This window comes from Gekko japonicus, unplaced genomic scaffold (genome assembly GCF_001447785.1).
Source record: "Gekko japonicus isolate JY-2015 unplaced genomic scaffold, Gekko_japonicus_V1.1 scaffold148, whole genome shotgun sequence".
NCBI classification, from domain to species: Eukaryota; Metazoa; Chordata; class Lepidosauria; order Squamata; family Gekkonidae; genus Gekko; species Gekko japonicus.
Genome location: NW_015170892.1, coordinates 1,319,699 through 1,341,736, shown reverse-complemented (window position 1 = coordinate 1,341,736; position 22,038 = coordinate 1,319,699). Strand labels below are relative to the sequence as shown.

The 22,038-nt window shown below is 40.6% G+C and overlaps 1 protein-coding gene across 1 annotated transcript in view; it reads left to right on the top strand.

The window, feature by feature from the left end:
* Positions 1-2,282: 2,282 nt before the first annotated feature.
* The window catches only part of EDNRA (endothelin receptor type A), a 31,954-nt gene continuing 12,198 nt past the window's right edge, over positions 2,283-22,038 (top strand). The window contains exons 1-5 of the mRNA XM_015418461.1: positions 2,283-2,695; positions 10,486-10,613; positions 12,862-13,060; positions 20,264-20,293; positions 20,462-20,471. Coding sequence (XP_015273947.1) covers positions 2,285-2,695; positions 10,486-10,613; positions 12,862-13,060; positions 20,264-20,293; positions 20,462-20,471 — 778 coding nt within the window. The 5' untranslated portion in view covers positions 2,283-2,284. The remainder of the gene's footprint in view (positions 2,696-10,485; positions 10,614-12,861; positions 13,061-20,263; positions 20,294-20,461; positions 20,472-22,038) is intronic.

The following is a 22,038-nucleotide window of genomic DNA, read 5'->3' as shown; positions in this document are numbered from 1 at the left end:
ATATCATGCAGTCCTGTGAATGAATCTCCCGATTACTTTTTGTTTTTTCTTTAAGTTGCTATACCATGGGAGTGCTGCCAGTTTTGACAGATCAGTAGCACTGGAGGAAGGGACATTTATCATTTTCCACCTGCACCATTTTCTCATTTAAAATTTGCAGTGGTGGAGAAAATTCAGATATCTGCTGTTAACCCTGCAAGAGAAAAACCACAAGAAGAAGATTTAGAGTGGGGAAAACAGTGGGAGGTGGGTGGGTAAAACCAACACAATGCCCTCCCACAGCACTACTGATCTGAACACATACAGAACCTCACATGGCTTTAAAGGAGAAAATAAAACGGTCAAGAAATCCAATAAGGGATCTTCTCTGTAATGTATCCTTTAAACTAATTGAAACCCATGAGGTTAATAGTGCCTGTCTCCAGTGAAGGATTGTGAGTGACTATTGTATAGTTAGATTATGGACTTCATGGTCTTATGGGGGGGGTCTTCCTTTAAATGGATAATATATTCTTTAAATGCAGAGTTACAACCTGCTTTGGGGGAGCCCCTGCTAAGATGATTAGTTGGGACCTGGAATTGTCCCCCAAAATCTAACCCTGATGGTGCCACTACCACTGTATTTCGGACTGAAGTGCTAGTCTTCCTGACTTTAACTGAGCTAAATTCCACTGAAGTCCTTTTCACTGAGTGCCAGACTACATGTTGTGTACACCTGCATGCATATTTTATCGTTTTCTTGTTTATAAATTGAAATTAGAATCCAGGGACTGCAAGTTTCAGTGGAGGAATGTCTTCCTGCTCAGAATCACCACCACCACCACCACCACCACTTTTTTGCTTCTTGGGCCCAGAAAGGAGAGAGAGATGCTGGCATATAAAAGATGTTGTTGGCTGGTTAAATTGATTGATGATTATCCTTGCTGAGACAAAAACTGAGATGATAGTTTTTTCTGTCTGATAAATAGAGAGAAAAGTTTGTGTGATGGTTATGGAACAGAAAGATGTTTCTGTGTTGTATATACAACACACAAAATATAACCTGTGGTATATAATATAGGCTGGTGCTATCCATTGTGATAGTTTTAATGGATTCAAGCACACCTAATTGTTGTGGGTGGTGGCTGACTCACAATGCCGCCAGAGCTAAGCACTTAATTATTGAAATCAAGGACACATGTGTCCCAATCCTGTGCATGTTTGACTTTGAAGTAAGTCCCACTAAATTCAATGAGACAATCCCAAGTAAGTGCATATATGATTACCGCTGGGCTGTGTCCTGACTGAGCTTCCCATTAATACACTGGCCAACATTTATTTATTGCACATATTCTGCCTTTCTTCCCCAGAACTCAGTGTTACCACTGATCATGATCCATTGATCATCATTACCATTGATCATGCCCTGGATGAGACAGGGAAGTTCCTGGATAAGACAGGAACTATCTACTATAATGGACTGAAGATAGATGATGCATAAGAAAGGAACTGAGTCACTGGTTATATCTAATCAGGATTTTTTGTTTTGAGTCTTTTTGGCACGTAATAGCTGTTTTGTTTATGGTGACTAAACGTTACTCGTAAAGAAAATGATCTTGGACACTGCTAGGTGTTTTTTTTTTAAGCTACCATTGTTTTAAAGAAAAATAGCACTGCTGGTCTTCCAAGCGCAGAAGTTTTTTGCCTCAATGGTTATTCCGTGTATTTTATATGTATAATTTTTGTCTTTATATAACCCTAAGCATAATTCATTGAAAATATTTTACTGAAATCAGTGCAATTTACTTCCAAATATTTTGCTTAGCTGGGGATGGATTTATGATTAGGGGTTAGAAATATATCTGTTACTTATTGCAAGCAGACTTCCATGGGAGTGTTGCGTTGACTTTACTGGAACATATTTCTAAATGTTCTATCCTTGAGTTTGTAGCATTGCATTGTGATTACACTTCATGGTTCTAATCAGTTTCTATTAAATTAATTGAGATTTTAAATGTGTGTGTGTCTGTGTATCTATAGCTTATTTAGTGAATACAAATAATAACACTACAATTTTAAATGTATAATTTCTTGAAATCAGTATGTGAAACTTAAAAGTATGATTTAAAATCATAATGTCATTCCTATTCATGAACTAGGAATAAAATACAGGATAACTACTTTTAAAACATGAATTATTGTGCTAATGTTCCAACATAAATATTTTCATTGTTTCTCTTTGTAGGTGAAATAAATACAACAGAAACTATTTAAAATATTAATTTCTGGTGTTGAAGATTTGAGGATGGAAGCCTTTCATTTTGGGATTATCTTGGTGCTTTTAATACCTGGATTGGTCTTCAGTGATGATTTCAACAGACAATATGCAAATCTGTCTGACTCTGGAAACTATTTCACAACTTACTCTGGAATAGAACCTAGATTAGTTTTTGCTACCAGTGAACCCAGTCAACGGATACAGCAAAACAAAACTATCCTTTGTGAACAGCGTACTAAATTTAATATCGTTTTCAAATATATCAACACAGTACTATCCTGTGCCATTTTCATCATTGGTATGGTTGGGAATGTAACTCTGTTAAGGATTATCTACCAGAACAAATGTATGAGGAATGGCCCCAATGCGTTAATAGCTAGCTTGGCATTAGGAGACCTCATCTATATAATCATTGATATCCCGATTACGACATATAAGGTAAAAAAAGTCTACAGTGTTTCATTTTATCTTCAGTTCTTTTATAAAATGACAAATGGAGGTTGGTATATAGCTCTGTGATTATCATCTGTGTCAATAAACTGTCATAAATTCATGCATGCCGATCTGAGAGCTGATTAACAAAGATGTGTATATTACATGACACATCTCTTAATACGTTACAGTTTGAATGTTCCCAACTGAACAAGTGATTTGCCTCTTCTCTTCTTCTCTTCCTTTGGGAAAAAACCATTATTTTTGAAGTGACATGAAACTTGGTCCCTAGATATATAGGAGTTTTACACATACAGATGCCAGACATATATTGATGTTCTACTCATCAAAATATTAATCCTTACGCAAGCTTTGTAGTGTGGATTACTAGACACGCAGCGAGGGTAGAATCCATGGCAAAGTTGTTGCCTGAGTGTTAAGTTTATAAAAGATGTATCATCTGAATTCAGCCTCAGGTTATTGTTCCGTACTCAGACACTGGCCCAAGAAAGTGTCTTATGCACCTGAATTGGATGAGAAAAAAATTAAAATATGATTGGCATCAATAGCATATTTAATAAGTCCATACTCTAAATTTCCAGATGGTCTCTCCCTTCAATGGTATGTTGAAAGGCATTGGATTGGATATTGCCAGTGCAATCCTAAAAAAAGTTACTCTAAGCCCATTGACTTCAATGGGCTTAAAAAGGTGTAACTCTCCTTAGATTTGCACTGTGCATCAATTACCATGGTGTAGAGGAAGATATCCAATTCTACCTTCTGGAGTTGATTGTACCAGAAGCAATGGGATCACAGTAGTGTCCTCTGTCACAAACTCTGAAACTCAGAAATCGACGTCTTGAGCTTACTGTTTTTAACATAGGTTTGATCTCAGTGTCTTATTTCACATACTGCAGAAGATGTCAAAGTAGGAATAAATAAATTTGAACTTCTGCTTCTTTGCTCTGTTTTAGCTGCTCTGGTACTTGGTAGTCAAAGGCTATCAAGTTATTCCATGGCTGGGGAGGGAATAGAATTCTAGCCTCCTGGGAACTCCTGCTACCCTCTTGTTGCTGGACCACCACAGCATTCAGAAAACTGGGGGCAGGGATACCCTCCAAAAAAGGCCTCCATCCTTCTTTTATTCCATCCAATCTCACCCTCATGCATAACAAGTACAGCATGACGCATTTTGAAGACTGTGTGCTCAAACCATCATGCTATGTTTGCATACTATAATCCTCCAACACCTTTAATTTACTTATTTACATATTAATGATAACATGTTTGCTGCTAGTGATGCATAATATTCTATTAAAATACAATCAAAGGCAAATCAGACACAATTTTTTTAATCTCCTTATTCTTCTTCCAACTAACAAATAGAGGCATGCAAAAGAAAGACGGCAGAATAGTGCGGCAATTCCTAGGATTTGTTTTATGGCTTCTTTTTCAGAGACTTGGCCAAAGAGCTATAGTTACACATGAGGATAATCAAGTAGCACCATCTTTGTTTTACAGTAAAACTTAAAAAGTCATAACTGATGTGATGGAGATCTTACTTTATGATGTGTTTATGGTCTAGATTCTGAATGTATTTAATAATGCTTGGGCCAGGCTTAGTCATTGTGACTTACTGAACCAAACTATTAAAATCGAGGTCCACTCTCTCCATTCCTTACCACCTTACTAGGTATTGAAGTTTGTGTACCTAGTGGTCCCTTTTTGTTCAACCCTTTGATCTAGTGACCTAGGGATGCCAGCCTCTAGGTGGGACCTGGGGATTCCACGGAATTACTGCTCATCTCCAGACTAGAGAGATCAGCTCTCCTGGAGAAAATGGATGCTTTGGAGGGTGGACTCTATGGCATTGTACCCCACTGAGGTCCCTGGACTCCCTAGGCTCCATCCCTAAATCTCCAGGAGTTTCCCAACCTGGATCTGGTAACCCTACTTCCCAGCCCCTGCTGGTGGCCAGGGAGGACCTGGCAACCCTAAGCACATGGGCCTTGATCTTTTTATGTGTGAAAGATGGTACAACTAACTAGTGGCCTCAAAGTTCAGTTCACATATGCTTCTACATTGCATAGCTTATCTATACTTCATTATTGTGTACTTGATCACTGGTAGCTGAATGTATCAGCTGGCTCCACGGAAACGTACTGTGTTTTTCAGGGTTAATACTCTCTGCTGTTGCATTCACACATGCAAGTTATTGCAATGTGGCATTTATTAAGTGTGGAACACGAATGTATGAATCAACTTTTAGTAACTGCTATTTCTAGGAGACAGATTGCAGTTTGTTATGAAGCGCAAACAGATGTCCAGCAATGTTCCCTCTAAGCTATGGAGTCTTGTGAGCAAAAATTCTACTTGGTGAGCTACTGGCATTAAAGTTGTGAGCTGGTGATTTGGCTACTGCATAAATTGGTTTGCTCTGGAGCCATCCCTCCTGAGCTAAGATAAAAATGTGTGAGCCAGAGGGTCAAAAACCGTGAGCTAGCTCACACTAACTCAACTTAGAGAGAACATTGATCCAGCAGAAGGAAGAGTTATATGAGTCGGAATCTGTGACATATATCTGGTCTTTTATTGGTCTTGTGTATTGACTGCTTGAGTAATGTCTTTTGAAACTAAGAAAACAGCAAAATGTACATGAGGGGGAAAATCATAGGAAGGATGTGTCAATTTAGGCAGTTTATGAGGTTTTTTAAAGTGAGGTGCTACTTTTCAATTAGGGCCAGTTCAAACACTCCAGGCGTAGTGCTTGAAACTCCTGCTTATTCTATTTTTTCCCCCACACAGGAAGAAAATAGTGGCGATGAGAGGGGGGCAGGGAGGGGAAAGAGCAACTCAATGTGATCCAGGCAGTGCTGGTGCTGGCGCTTGCTTCCTGGGCTCATAGGGAGCAAAGCAAGGGCTGGCTTGGGTGTATTCCATTTAGGGTTGCCAAACTCCAGGTGGGGTATGGAGATCTCATGGGATTTCAACTGATCTTCCAGACTATAGCGATCAGCTCATCTGGAGAAAATGCTTGCTTTGGAGGGTAGACTGTATGGTATTATACCCCATTGAAGTTCTTCCCCTCCCCAAACTTCACCCTCCCCAGGCTCTCAAATCTCCAAGAATTTTCAAACCTGGAGCTGGCAACCCTATTTACTCACATATACTCTCCAGCCCTTCGGTCAGGCACACACAGTGCTCATTGTAGAGGAAGCCAAGCTGATTGTCTGCCACGTGTGCAGCCATTGCCCGCCCACGGCTTCCCTCATCACTTCTCCCCTCTTTTTCAGATATGGGTTGCTGATCCACTCTTGCCATTTCAGGAGATGAGAAAGATAAGATGTGCCTACAAACAGCAGGAAGTTCTGCCTCCTCTTGTTCAGCTCTGCTAAAAGGAGCAAAAATGAAAGAGAGAGGGAGCTTCTTGGGAGTCTTTATGCTCTCCCCAGAATCCTGGGAGAATTCCCTGCTCAGAACTGAATCGTTGCACTAAAAACTCCCCAATTCTATCAGGAGCCATCCATGAATTCATGTATGTACCCCTATCTTACCAGTGAAACATATAGGGCAAGTCCTGTGCACAGCTAATAAAGCAATATTCTGTCTGAGAAATAATACATTTTGTCATGGAAAAAGTCTGTTTTAATCTACTGAAACATTTTTCAGAATTCTCACGTATTATCTTGAAACTGTTCTTCATGATTCTTTCCTGTTAACCCAATGGATCGATTTATACATTGTTGGTTTTTTGCTCAGCCTTTTTTGAACATGGATTCAGTTCACCAGATTGAAGTTCTTGCAGTAGTATAAGGTTTAGCTTTGTTTTGAATAAGATTTGTGTTAGACGTCTGTATAGCTTGGGACAAACTTTGTGCCACATGGATTCCTGTGCAGTCCAGATGAGCTACTTTTCTCAATCACTCCTTGCCACGTTCTCTGCTTGTCTGTATGTAAGATGGAGAATGTGTGTATGTGCACACATAAATGTCCAAGTCTTAGTTTTTCAGCTGTTGGTATTTTTTATAAGATGAAACTCTTAGAGGAATTTGGAGAGTGTATTCTTTTTGAGAATAAATTACATGTAGTAGGATCCAATTTGGGTTGGATCCTTTTATATTCAACTTATTCTCAAAAAGAGGCTAAGGAGATTCTCGAAGTCAGGATCATGGTATTAGGAGGGACAGAGGTTAAATCTTCCCTGTGCTCTTTCTGGATTGGAACTGGATTCCTGGGCTGCTTTTAGCACTGGGAGGAAGGGGAAAAAACAGGCACTCATATCGCATCTGGGCTAAAAATGGCAAGAAAGGGAAAGGATGGTCTTGCCCAGTGAGAAAACAGTGTGGGGCAAAGCTCTTTCCTCTTGCCAAATACTGATCTTTATCCACCAATGCCTTCCAGTTGCCTTGAAACTAAATTACACGTGGGGTATCTGATCATTGACCCTGTGTAGATCATGTGTAGATTGGCCCCAAGAAAGCAAATTCTGTGCCATTTTCAATAATACAAAATATAGCCCATGGTACTCATATGACTATAGGTTTGAAATATCTTTATGTGGAATTTCCCCCTTTAACTTCTGCTTGTTTCTTCTACCCCAATAATATTGTACATGGGCTAGTTGTCAGTGAACTGGTAGCTTATTTGCCACCTTCATAATATAGTGCTTTCATAAACAAAACAGAAAAACTCATGGTTATGTGGATATATGTTTTTATTTTAAGGAAAAAAGTATAAAAGAAGTATAGAAAGGAAAAAAGGGTTACGTAACACGATTATATATATCAAAGAAGATTATATATACCAAAGTATAAAAGACAGAAAATATTTCTCCCCAACACCCTTTCATTTCATTGGAAAATTTTGGGGGGACTTTGTCTATAATGTACAATGATATTTACTTCTGATGGGGTACAATTATAGTAATCAAAACTGGTCTGTTTTGTAACTACATTTGATTTTTTTTAAACTTCTTTGGTCGTTCTCCCGCTATTACAGCTAATCTCCAGATGACCCAAATGAGTTTCCCTGGAGAAAATGGCTGCTTTAGAGGGTGGACTGTATGGCACTATCCCCTCTCTTCCCCAAGTCCGGCCCTCCTCAGGCTCCATTCCCCAAATCTCCAGGTACTTCCCAGCCCCAAGCTGGCAACCCTAGTTTGGGGAGAAAATGCATGTCAGTGTACTGGGTTATGTCACTGAAGGAGGGCAGCACAGCTTGAAAGGAAGAGAAGTTGGCCAGCACTGTGTGCCCAATTTAAAAAGCACATAATCATGCAGCGCATACAGTAAAGATACCACAAGAGAGAGGCATGAAATGTTAAGAAATGCTTTACCTACTTTGTAATGGAATAAGGCAAAGCTTCAAATAACTTCGAATAACTATGAGTCTTGTGACACCTTAAAGACTAATGAATTTATTGAAGCATAAGACTCAAGACTGCAGGGCATTAGTGCAGCTCCCCCTCTGTATTTTTAGCCACTTGGCTTCTTTCTTTCTAAGTTCACAGTGTCCTGGCCAGTGCCTTTCAGCTTAGAAAAAGATGACTAAGGGGGGACCTGCTAGCAATTTTAAAATTATGCATGGGGTGGAAAAGGTGGATAGAGTTTTTTCTCCCTCTTCCATGAAACTAAAACTCTGAGGCACCCAGTGAAGTTGATGGGCAACAAATTCAGGATGAACAAAAGAAAATACTTCTTTACTCAACAAGTAATTAATTGGTGTAATACACTGCCAATGGATGTAGTAATGGTCCCGATCACATATCTTTAAGAGGGGATTAGAGGGATTCATGGAGGATAGCTCCATTAGTGGCTACTTGCCATGGTGACTAAAGACAAGCAGAGATAATAATGGATTTTCCCTGTACTGAACTCAATGACACTTACTTCTAGTGTCAGTATTTTGAAAGCAAACTGTTATGAAGTGGGTACATACAGTCCTTTAGGAATGCTTAAAGTAGTTCCCCTGACTATGATCTGAGATGTTGACATCAGAGAACCAAGCATCATTGTAAATTATCTTCTTTGGGTTCTCAGTGTACTTAAAAAAATGGTTTGCTTTATAGATTGTAGAAAACATCTTTTATACAGCAGCAAGTACATGAATGACGCTTGAAAGAATTATAAGTAACAAGCAGAATGTAGACTTCCTAGTGACATTTAAAAATCATACAAATGGAATGTTCTGAACCCTTCTACCTTGTTTATTACTACTCCAGTGTTAGGATGAAAAACCATGTTTATAAAAGAAGAAATCTTCAAGAATTTGTGGTTATCTGGTCAGGTCTCCTGAATTCCAGAAGCAGAACCTTGAAATATGAAAAGTTTCTGATTCCAACATAAGAATGTGTGGTCAGAATTCTGCTGTGCCAGGCCTTACTCAGGTTGTCTGGAAAGATTTGGCTATAAAACAGTTGTGTGGGTTTAGTGTACTTATCAGAAGCCCCATCTTGTTTGTGAAGATTTGGAATGAGAGACTTGACCACAGAGGGTTGGCTGTTTGGCCACTGTCATCCTGTTCCTCGGGTATTTCTTGTATTCCCCTTGTAGGCCCCTCACCTAGTTTGGAAGCCGTGTGTAAATTTCTTAATCTGGCATCTTGGTATATCAGGCTTCCCATGGAAACTATGTATGCTGGGACCTATGATGTCTGTGACAATGCAGGCTGTGGGCCAGCTATGGGGAGTTGATCATTAATCTGATTTCTGTAAAACCTGCTATAATACATCTACCTGCTCAAATATAATACCCAAGTCTAATGCAATTGAATACAAAGGGAATACAGATTTCATATCTGGTTACAAGTCAAAATCAGATGGAAAAGAAATCAACGGACTAGAGCATGGTTCCAGGTGGCTCTTCTGCTGGTGAAAAGGGTCTTGACCAATGAAAAAGTCTGTGCTGGGGGTCATAGAACCTGAAATCACCCCCCCCCAAAAAAAGGTGAGGTGGGACGGGAGCCATAGTACGGAGGGGAATTGGGTGAGTTTTCAGTGAAAAAAACCCAACTGTCTGGATCCAGCCCAAGGTGTACATCTGCCATGTGAGGCAGGTGAGAGCCATTTCTGGAAGCTGGCTGCCCACTTTTCAGATGGAGGGGGCCTAAGCAGCCACTGCTGAGCTGGCTGCCTGAGCTCTTGATGGGGCAGTTATGAGTGGAGGTCACTGTGAGTTCTGGACAGGATGTGTGGGCGTGGTGAGAGGCTGTTCTTTTTTTCTTTCCTTCCTTCCCTTGGTGGGCTGTGGGCAGTCAGGGCCCCTCCCAGGGTAGCTGCACCTGTTGACCATTGTCCAAGATGACTCCTGGGTGGGTGTAGCCAAAGACTTGATTTGTGCTTGCACAAGTGCTGAAATGAAATCCACACCAGGGTGGGGGGAGGTGCAATTTCCCCACTAATCTCAGAATTGCTGCATATTGTTAAGGCATAGAACTGACATTTGCCTTATGCCATAGCGCACTGGCGCTTATGATCATGTGGGAAAAGAGATTTTAAAATCACACTTAGAAGCAGCCACTTTGGAAGATAATTTATGTGTCATATTCTGACATCATCCCATAGAGAAGGGGATGGTGCCATAGGTGGTGATGCATCAACTTGCCATAGGTTGAGTCATGGTTTCACAGAACACAGGTATGGGTAATGCTTTTCTCTTCACTGAAACATTCTGTGTTTACTTACATGCCACTGGAAATGAGAGTTTGATCTGGATGGTTTTAATTGATTGGGGTGTAACCTGAGAACAAATTTATGTTCTGCATTTAACATTTCTAATTTTCTTTTTTCCATCCTTTAGCTTCATGCTGAAAGCTCGCCCTTTCCAAACACGACTTTTGGATATTTTCTTTGCAAATTTGTTCCTTTTATACAAAAGGCATCTGTAGGAATCACAGTCCTTAATCTCTGTGCCTTGAGCGTGGACAGGTAAGTATTATATTCTGTGAACCCTTTCCCCCCCTAAAACAATAATAGTTTGGAATACAAAAGGACACTGATTTAATTGACTGAAAGACAAACAACACAAGTTTTTGTTCATGTGTTCAGAAAGCTACATAGCTGGCAACTATTTTTTTTTAAAAAACTCTTGCTTTATTTAATACTTTTATTCTTTACAGTTGTAATCCAGATTGATTGGTTTCTCAATGGACTGTGGAAAAAACACTATGTTGGAAGTATCAGGACATCCTAATTAATATGCAGTTAATGCTAAGTTTCTAAACATTTGTTTTTTCTGCTTTGTTTTCTGGGATTGAAAAAGGGTATTGTAGGGATGATTAATTCACTTTCTAAGTTCAAAGGCACAGTACCTGCTTGTCATTTCTGAGACAGGAGGCAAAGAAGTCATTTTCAGTCAATTAATTGTTCTGCTTTCCAAATGCTTCTGGATTAAGGAAATGATTCAGACTGAGTAACAACCTGACATACCTCACTCAGGCCTGCAAACAACTGGAGACTGCTTTGGATGGGCAAAGGACATTTCTCTGTCAGAATGGAATGGGATAGGGAGACCCATCCATTTGTGGAGGAGAGGTCCATCTGCTAAATGAATGGCTACTCAGAAGCTGCCAAAATTATTTCATAAGGCTGTAGAGTACATCAGTCAAATCCATTCATTTTATAGGAGGAAATATTTATTGGGAATGTGTGAGAAGACAGTTTAGTCTTGGGTCACAGTGGTGTCAAGCCAATCCCACACTACTGTTATAATTGTAAATTATACCCAGGTCTCAATCTAAGCAGTATATGATTATGAAGACAATCCATGTTTTTTTCTTCTTGAGGCACAGCTCTTATATTCCAGACAATGGGAACAGAGGTGGCACATCTTATATACATGAGATCTTATTATTGCCCATACAGATTACTTTATTGTAGATTCTGCAAAAGTATGAGCTGGTCTTCTTTAAATTAGTCAGTTGTTAGGGGAGATACAAAGCTCTTTCTAGACACAGCTTAACTCCAGCTTTTTGTATTATGGAAGAATTGTAGTAAGCCTTTCTCTCTTTCAATCATGTCTTCAGTAGTGTGGAGACTATATTGGCACATCATCATATCACAGAGGACCAAACTAGATGTGACATTGTCCACAGGTTTGACCTTTTAGAGGTGTACATTTTAGAGGTACAATTTTAGAGGTGAACTCAGGCCATTTAAAAATACTATGAGAGACCAATACTGATCGGGCCAGCAGTGTAACATGACCAGGCAATCTTGTTGTTCCTTGCACCTATTCAACTGCCAAAATAGTCCTTTTTTGGTACTTGAAAGGTGGTGGTGGGGAAGAGATTGGCTGGTCTTGCTGCTCTGGATGCTATTGGAACCTCATAGCATTTTAAGTTGTCTGAGTTCACCTCTAAAATGGTAATAGCATCCATGGGTTGGACTCACAAACACGGTAACATCCAGTTTGGCCCAGAGGTTGACTCTATGGAGACGTAGATGAACAGCAGCTTAGTTTGGAGGTCTGTCCTTACTGACCTTATAGGTTGTTGCATTTCTGTTGGTGTGTTTGATGTCCACAGAGAAAGTCATGCTAAGAAAAAAAGCAGCCATTTTACTTTAGAAAGAATGACTGAGCTGAAATAAGTATCACCTCATATAGGTTTCTTCTCTGAACAATTGAAAAACCTACCTGTTCTATCACTCTTTAAGAACCTTGAAAACAAAAATATGGTTGAAATACAATACAGGGAGATCAGAGGCCAGTGGACACATTACAGTTTTTAAAAACTTGTAAACTGACAATATTTTGAATGTGTAAATGTTTCTTTCTGGCCAAATTTATCACACAGATACATGGGACAGAAGGTCAATATTAGCTGAACGTTCTAGCTGACTACATGGCGTTGCACATGATGTTTGCTGCTGTGTAGCATTTAAACAGGTCCTGACCATGTGGTGTTATTCCATTCTGTTGTCTTGATTGTCATGCTTTGGCCGCTTTATATCCTGAAGGAGGGCTATTGGATGCATTCAGACAAACCTTTCATGAGTATTTGTGTGGTGATAAACGGTTATCTGAGCCTATACATTATTGCAATCTGATGGTCAATTACAATTCATATGTTGTGAAGAATCTTGAAATGTGCATATCATGTTAACCTTTCCTCAAGTGCTCTCCCTTCTGAAAACGTATGGAAGCTTGGGATTTTGTGTTTCTGTGTTTATATAGGTACAGAGCAGTTGCTTCTTGGAGTCGTGTTCAGGGAATTGGAGTCCCGTTGATCACTGCTATTGAAATCATTGTCATTTGGATCCTTTCCTTTTTCCTGGCTATCCCAGAAGCACTTAGCTTTACTACCTTGTCTTTTGAGTACAGAGGAAAATTCTACGTTGCCTGCATGCTCAGGCCTACTAACACGTTTTTGAAGGTATGTATCAAAACAGAGCAATAGTCGTTATTTTTCCTTTAGTGGAGGGCCAGTTGGGAAGAAGATGGAATTAAGTGGAAGGTCATTGAGTTGGAAAAGAAATTGAAGTCTATTTGGGGACTGGAACATGGTAGTGAGTCAGTTCAACATCCAGGATGCCCATTTATCAGTGTGTGTGGGGGGGTGCTGTGAAGGCTCAACACAGTTAGAAAAAACTTCAAATTTTTCTATGTTTTATAAAACTACCAGCATTTAGAAAAACTCCAGACTATTTTCTTTATGTTTTATAAAACTACAAGCTTTGTAAATGATAAAGATATACATATATGGACCCATTTCAGATTTAGTTTGGGCATTAGGAGTATGCAATGGATGTGTGCATCTCCCCCCCCTTCCATGTGCACTCTTAATTCCTTCTTGAACTTCCTGTCTCACAGTAACCATAGTTTGCTATGATGTCTACACTGAATAACTCTCCTCACTGCTTACCGTAGTTAGCTTCCAAACCAGCATCAGAAATGCATTTCAAATTCTGGTTTTTCTTTATAATTTGGAGGCAAACTCTGGTTAATAGTAACTATAGTTTTCCCAGTCCTGCGTTATGGCAAACTGTAGTTACTGTAATCAAGAACTTGAGGAGAGAGCCCACAACTGCAGGGAGAGAAAAGAGTACATGACATGTTCCCCAAAAATAATGTCTGAACTAAACCATTGTGAGCAGGAATTGACTTTTTATATATTTCAGAATGCTGGGAACATAGAGATTTTAGTAGCATATGTGTGCTCCATTCCCTGAGCATTGGGAAGTCTTGGAAACAGTGTTTCAGGGTGTAGGGGTTTCCAGACTGAGCATGCACTAGAAACTTACAGTGCCTTTCTTAGTGATGGGCCAAGCTCCCCTCAATTCATTCCAGTCTTCACTCATGTTGCTTAGACTTGGTATGCAAGTGTTAAAAGAAAACTTCTGCATGTTTTTGCTTACACAGAAAGGTAATGAAAAGCTACTGTAAACTCTCCCCAATCCCCTTCTGCAATCTTTGTATCTCTTCATCCAGTCCCCTAAATGTACCTGATGGTAGAGAACTGGAAGCAGCATTGATGTTGTAGTCTGATCCTCATGGAAAGAGCCATGACTCATCTCCTACACACATCCCCTGTGGAGAGCCCGGCAGTGACTTGTCATGTGACTTGCCCATAGAACTGTGGTTGGGGAAAATCCCAGAAATTGGGGGCAGTGCCTGGGAAGGGTCAAGTTTGTGGAGGGAGATAGTTCAGAAGGGATGTTTATTCTACAGGAGAAACTGAAATCCAACAGAATACACTTCAGGATTTCCATTACTCCTAGACTCTGTTGCCCACTCTCTGAAACTGCAGTTTTCTCCTGGACACTGATCAGTGTACTCTTGTCATTTCTGGAGAACTCCAGACTCCACCTTGAGGTTGGGAACCCAAGGCCATCAATGCACCAGGACTTTTTCTGGTGGCTGTAATCGCCAATCCATCCCTATTCAAATTCTCCAACAGCCATATGCTGGATGAAAGGTACGCCTGGAAAAAGTAGCTCTTCAGGGTTGCCAAGACCATTTATTAGACTCAGGAGTGCTAGTGGGCTACATTTCCCAGGGTTTCCTTGAACTTAACATGCTGCTGTTGTGGCATTTGGTCGAATGGAAGAGAAACTAGGATTTTGCTACAGTATTTCCATTAGATGAGTTTAGGGAAGAGAAGGGAATGAGGAAGGATCTAAGAGGAAATCATGGGAGGGTGAAAGACTGGCTAGCCACAATTCAAGCACAGGACTAAATTCTTAAAGTGTGGGTTTATCTTGCCTTAGGGTGAGCATTCTTTAGTAGGAAGAGCTCACATTTTGAGCTCTCCCAGTTCAAACACTGTCAGCACCACTAGTAATATTTGCTTTATTTACAAATATACATGGAGAGTGTAGTGGAAGCAAATGCATTCCTATAGACAGATAGCACAGACATGAATGCTGCATTAAGTCCCCAGAGAGAACTTTGTACCCCTCAAGATGCTTCAGTTTCATCAATCACACAGCTCTCTCTCTCTACTTTGCTTCCTTCTCACCAAGTCAAAGCTGCAACTGCTTTTCTTTCCCATGCTGGAGCCTCCAAAGGCTGTTTTTGGTTAACAAAGCCAATGTCAGCTAAAAGGCACATGGAACTGCCTTTGGGCTTGCTCATTCACTGCATGACGAAATCACCTTTCCTATTTTGCTCTAAGAGGGAAAAAAGATCCTTCTGTCTTCCCAGAAGTAGTAAAAGTAAAGTGTCACTCAAGGAACCCTTTTCCACCAAGAATCCACCCCCCCCGCGCGCCCAAATGTATTTTGGTAATATCCAGAAATAAAAGGTCAATTTTTGTGTCAATAAAAAAGGGAATTTGAAGGGGAAAGGTCATGGCAGTTTCCAATAAGAGCATGAGGAATAAAAGAGGAAAGCCTCTTCAGACTTAATGTTTGTGTTTACTACGGTAAATGTTATAATAAATCACACTACTCAAATTGAATAAAACATTATGTTAATCCCTGTTTCGGTTATCTTAAAAGCCTTTTCATTATTATTTTTAAAAAGCCATTCATTCAAATATTTGTGCTACAATGTAAATCCCCAAAGGCCAAGTACTTTAGGGAACATGCTAAAAGGCACGTTTCCTGGAAAACTAGTACCATGTGGCTTTGCGTGGCTAACACAAGGATGTTTGTGTCGCCTCAAAGTACAAAATGGGGTTGATGTTAGATTCATGTGGTTTAATAGCCACAATTAATCATTTGCAGATGTCTTGTTTTAGGTTTTATAACTTTTTAAAAAATGGCACTATGTCAGTCAGTAATTGAAATAGTAATCAGGTAGATGTTTCTATTTAATCAAGTTATATTAAAGTTATTTTTCTTTAGCACAGGGTTTGGTTTCAGGGGAAGATGCTAGTTTGTGCTCTTTTATCTGCATGAGGTATACTTTTTTTCTCGAGGCAGTGTAAATCTGCTTCACCTACCCTGCCAGTTTGCTTTAGACTTCTCTGTCCTTTCTTCTTCACTGTCACCTACTGATAGCCCTTTCCGCTCTGCCTTTTTCTTACCTATATAAAGCACGTATGGTATTTTCAGGGGCAATCTGTTATGTCCTGAACTGGACAGATTGCAGTGATGCAAACTACCCCGTGGATTTCCTGGGGGATAGCCACCAAATCATAGGAATTTTCTCTCTATCACAGTGCAGTTTCTCACTTACCCACTGCACTGCGATTTCCCAGTGGTCAATTAAAAGGAGAAAACTGGGTTCAGAGGGATAGGATCTCTGGGCCCACACAAGGTATGACTGACGGGCATGTATGACTGACGGGCATAAGAAGGTTTGCTTTTTAAAGTGAACAAAGTTACTTCAGGGGGGGAAAGACAAACAAATCGAGGTAAATATTAGCACTTAACTCGGAGTTATGGAGCATTAGTTTTACACAGTCATGCCTCAAGAAAACACAGGTTTATATCAAAAATTGCATTCCCCTGCAACTAAGTTACACATCATGTGCACCAAAACTGTGCTGGCCTACTGTAATACCTCGGTACACTCAGTTCCCCTGTCAGGGAAATTTAACCAAATATGTACTATCTCCTTAGATCTTTATTTCATGCTCCTATTAGACCAGCCCTTCCCTTTCAACTGTTTGGTAATCTAAACAAAGACCAGCCAGCAGCAACCGGAATGGAACTATGCTTTATTTCAACAAGACACAACACTGGAGCATATTTTTTTTTTTAAAAAAAGGGAAACAGCTAGGGTTGCCCACTAAGGTTGCCAAGCAGCCTGGCAACCGGTGGGAGGTTGGGAGTGGGGAAATGGTGTTGGGGGCAGTGTCACTAGTGTGATGACATCACCTGGGAAATACCCAGGTGTGACAGCAGTAGCTCTTGGAATTGTAAGAAACTCTATAGTATTAACATAATTTCCAGAAATTCCTAGAGCTACCATACCACTATCATTTCTGAGTGTTACCCAGAAGTGATGTCATTGCACAGGTGATGCCAGTGAATTTTAAAAAAAAATAAAGCAGAAAGGAATGGGAAATTGAGGTGGGGAATTTGGGGCAGGGACTGGGGGCTTAGAGCCCTATTCCCAATGCCAGAGATTTGAGGGTAGCACCTGGGAAGGATGAAGTTCAGGGATGCGATGGAGCTCAGTGGGGATGTGCTGCCATAGAGTATACCCTCTGAAGCTGCTATTCCTTTCAGGGGACCTGACTGACCTAGCAACCATATAAGGCAGCTTCCCCCCCCCCCCATGTAGCTGAACCACTCTCATTTGGAGCCCTGGGTGGCATTTTTCTGCAGTTGATATAATTTCTGGTTTTAGAACCCAGAAAGGAAAACCAAATCATCTTAAAACAGCCTGTGTGGTGGGGAAGTGTTTGCAGAAGACAGTGGATGGGGAAAGGATTAAGCATTTACCTCTTATTCTCCCCTGAAAGTGCCCCACCACCAGCACCATTGCATTTTCGTGAAAGGAATTATTCAATTGGGAAATCTGTTGTTCTCTGATAGCATTTATTCCATAGTCATAGTCTACGTCAGGGTAGCAAAATATCACCTCCAATTAATGTAGAGTTGTGAAAAAACCCCAGTCTCTGGAAATAATGTCTCCTTGTTTAAGGGCAGTGGTGGCCTCCATGTGATACTACATGGAAAAGGCAACCCAGGCTGACTTTTCACTGTAACAACTTGTAGCAGCCCATCATAGCTGATTTGAGTTGAATCTTGATGAGTTCCAGGCAAATGCAAATAATTAAACAGTCACAGTTATTTCACATTTATATTAAATATATTTAATTATATTAAAATATTCATTTATTTAGAATATTTCTATGTCACCTCTTCAGAGTCCGGTTCAAGGGGACTTACCATTAAAATAATATAATAATATAAAGCAACAAGCCAATTTAAAACAATAGGGGTGTGCAGTTTTTTCCTGGTAGTTTTTGGTTTAGATCTATTGGAAACCCCCCCCCCATTGGATTCTTTAAAAATCCCAGGCCCCAATATCGGTGAAGTATTTGGATATGGGAATTTTGGAAATCCTGAATTCTTTCAGGTCCAATAGATCCGAGAAGAAAAAAACAAACAAAAAACAACCTCTCACAGCAGCTGCAAAGTCACCAAAAAACCCAGCTGAGTGGCGGGGGCAGATTGTCGTCAAACAGGTGTTTCTCAGGCTTTCTTTTTCAGTCCCCTTAACCAGGGCGTGTTTAAAGGGATTGCAAAAGAAAGCCTGAAAAACAGCTGAGCTGGCAGGGAACAGTCTCCCCACTGGCTCAGCTGTTTTGGGCTTTCTTCTGCAGTCCTTTTAAACAACCTCGTTTAAAGGGACTGCACTGGATGCCATGGAATACTAGCGCTCCCGTGATCAGACGCCTGCCCCTGCGCCACGTTTTCTGGATACTAGTGCACGTTCCGTGGTACATTTTTACTGCGCATCTTTGGCAGGATGCCACGGGTTGGCCACGGGTGCGCTACGCATCCCAGAAGTTGCGGTGTGATCACGCCCCCAAACTCTGCCTGACATTCGTGCCTTTAGCGCGGCAAATCCTCCGTGTGAACGGGGCCTGTATAGCTTATAATAATTTAAGCAAGGTAGAGAGGCACCCAATAAATGTTTTAACTAAATAAAAAATAAATAAAAGAACTTGCACTTTTCTTTCACAAATATTTCCCTTTATTTCAATGGCACCATTTTTGTAAGAGAGACTTGACAATGAGAAAAGTTTACATTCCTGCCCCAGGCTAAAGGATCTGAAATAAAGTGCTTTCTCCTGCTGTCTTTCACACAGAGAGAACCTATGCCTATAATTATAAAAGGGCTAAAAATGGTTTGATTAAGAATAAGAATAAAACAATTTATAGTAAAACTTTTATATCATATTCCAAAGCCAGTTTTGCCATTGAAATATGTGTAAACAGGATTTCTTACTACTAATTTCTTTGAATGGTAGTGAAGAGCAACACGTAATCCTCAGCTGTTAGCATCAGGATGTTCTGGTGTGGGAACAACTATGATGACATCTGCTAAGAATAAACAACCAAGGGGGAAAGATTATGAGAAAGAAGAATTCCTTCCCAGTGACTGAGAGCTAGGAGGGGACTCTTTCACTTGTCATCCTTATATGTGTTGAAAATTCATCTTTAGAAATGGAGAAGAAATACGTTGCCATTCTCCAGGCTGCAAATATGGTTATGTAGGCAGAGGAATAACATCATCACTCGTGTAGATCACTAGTAGCTCTTCACATGACCTGAGAAAAAGAAAGGGATGGCATCTCCTGCTTCCTGTTGCATAGTAAACATTACCATGTTAAGGGTTACATTCTAGTCAAAGGGTTAAAGTAACTACCACATCAAAAGTCACTGAAAGCAGCAAGCTAGATTCCAAACCCCCAGGCAACGTTTCAAGTGGCTTCTTTCTGCAAAGCAGTTAATCTTTCTACTGATATGATACTTAAAATGCATTCTTCATTAAGCCCTTTTGGAATCAAAACCATTTGCCACAGCCTTGAAAGGTAACAGATGGGGGAGTTATTGGGACAGGTTATCAAGATTTCTGTAACTTTGTGATTTATTTGTAGCCACATACGATATTAGTAGCCACGTGAATCACAGGGATTTGTGTCTGATGAGAGTTGTCATACCTACCATTAACTACAGTACCAGAAAGATGGGTCACAGCTCCTTTGGCAAAATAAATCGTAAGCTGTCCCGATGTGTATCAGGTTTCTTTTCATCAGTTCCTTGTCTTCATAAGATACAAATGGCATCCCGCAAACATACTAAGGTCCTTCTCCCGTCTCTTCCTCTTTCTACTGCTCCTCAGTTTCACCAAGTTATTCCACCCAGGCCTATCTTTCTCTGACCCCTACTCACATATCTCCCTGTCTGATTTATGCCCTCAGCCTCCCTGTCTCACCTTATCTCTGCTCTCATCATTTTCTTGGAGGGAATGACCAGGCAGCTGTTCTTTATCACGGCACATGAGCTTGCTCACAAATAAATCTGCTGGTTGGGATGATGCCCAGTTTGCCTTAAAGCAGCTCTACTAGAGGAAACAATCTGATGTAGTGTTTTGAGCATTGGAGTAGACCTGAAACTCACTGGTCAGACAGAGGATTTACCAAGGAAGGGCGGAGTATGTGCCTCAGAAGCTCCATCACAAGTTGCCTTTGTGGTGGATAGTTGTAAATACTTCCAGACACTGGCAGGCCAGTAAATAAACATTGCCTTGGCCTCCTTCTCAGCCTTGCTTGGTGGTGTGATGGAGAAGTGTGCTGCCGGAGGTAATCCACAATTAATCCCAGAATCAATACATGCTACCATTGTGAAGACAGTGGCACTGGAAAAAGTGGGGATTTTCCTACCAAAATATTTAAGTGCCTGCTTCTTGCCACCCAGTGATGTACCTAGCCTGTTTGGTGCCTGGGACAGATAATTTTTTAACACCCCCTCCTCTTAATTTTTTTTGCCATCAAGTCACAGCTGATGACCCCATAGGCAAGAGATGTTCAGAGGTGGTTTGCCATTGCCTGCCTCCGCATTGGCCCTGCTTAGCTTCTGAGATCTGATGGGATCAGGCTATCCTGGCACTATCCAGGTCAGGGCCCCTCCTCTATATGGCAAAATTATTTTCAGTAATAATAATGAAATAAAACTAATAATAATAATGGTCGGAAAATAGATTCAGGTGGGTAGTCATATCGGTATGAAGCAGCAGAACAAAGTTTGGTCTTAAAGGTACCACTGGCTCCAAACTTTTTATTCAATGGCCAGAAAAGAAACACAGACAGTGAAAAATGTCTTGTATTTAACTTCGTATATGTAATCATGCCAGTAAAAAAATTACAATTCCAACACGCTGTTCTTTCACGAGAACCAGTGTGGTATAGTTTTTTTAAGTGTTGGACTAGGATCTGGGAAACCCAGGTTCAAATCTCCACTTGTGCCTAGTCCTGACCTGGATAACTCCAGGATACATGCAGGAAGGCTGGCAGTTTGGCATATAGGGATAGCACATGGATCTCCTTCTGCAATGGATTTTGCAGACTGGACAAGTGTAGATCTGGGAACTTTATAGCAGGTATTGGCATGGAATTGATTCTCTGGGATCACTGATTCCAAGGACCTAGAAGATTTGCATTGTGGAGCCAACTCAAACCGGTTGCCATTTGCTCCTCTCAGCAGACGTTCTGTTGTGTGCAGTGTGATAAGGAGAAAATTGGTGCCTGCCTTACGGGGCATTCTGGTGTAAGTAAATTTCAAGAATAAGAACTATTTTTATTTAATTAAAATATTTATATCCCCACCTATCTTAGGTTTATATAAGAGCTCATCTCAGGACTTTGTCTTTTCGCATGTATTGTGGACTCCTTTCCTGGAAAAAAATCATAAATATTTTCATTGGGGAACACATTTATATCATGATTCTAATTGCTATGGTTTGACCCATTGGCTCCATGCTCTGATGCATATGTAGAGAATTATGTCACATGGTGCTCTTCATTTTACTATGAGATTAGTGCACGCAGTATTTCATATACATTTTCACAGTAGTCCTTATTACAGTCATGTAAAGTAGGCTAGTATTAATCTCTCCTTATACATAATTCTGTTTTGGGGTGGCAAGATTCCATGCACTCCCTGAGCCATTGGCCCGTCAGCCGCCACTCAAGTGTACTCGCGTGCCATTGGCCGGGTGCTGGGTCTGTTCCTTTTCTCCGCCCACTCCCCCTTCAGCCACTCTACCCTGTCAGAATTACTTGCAAATGGCTTTTTCTCTTGACAAAGACGCTTCTCCTGCTTGCCTCCTGTGTGGTTGTTGGTAGTGTAACGAAATGGCAGTTAGCTGTGTTTGTAAGATGGCTGCCGTCTGTGTGGTCATTTGTTTAAAATGTTCCCCCATAAGGTTTAATTGAGCTGTAGTTCC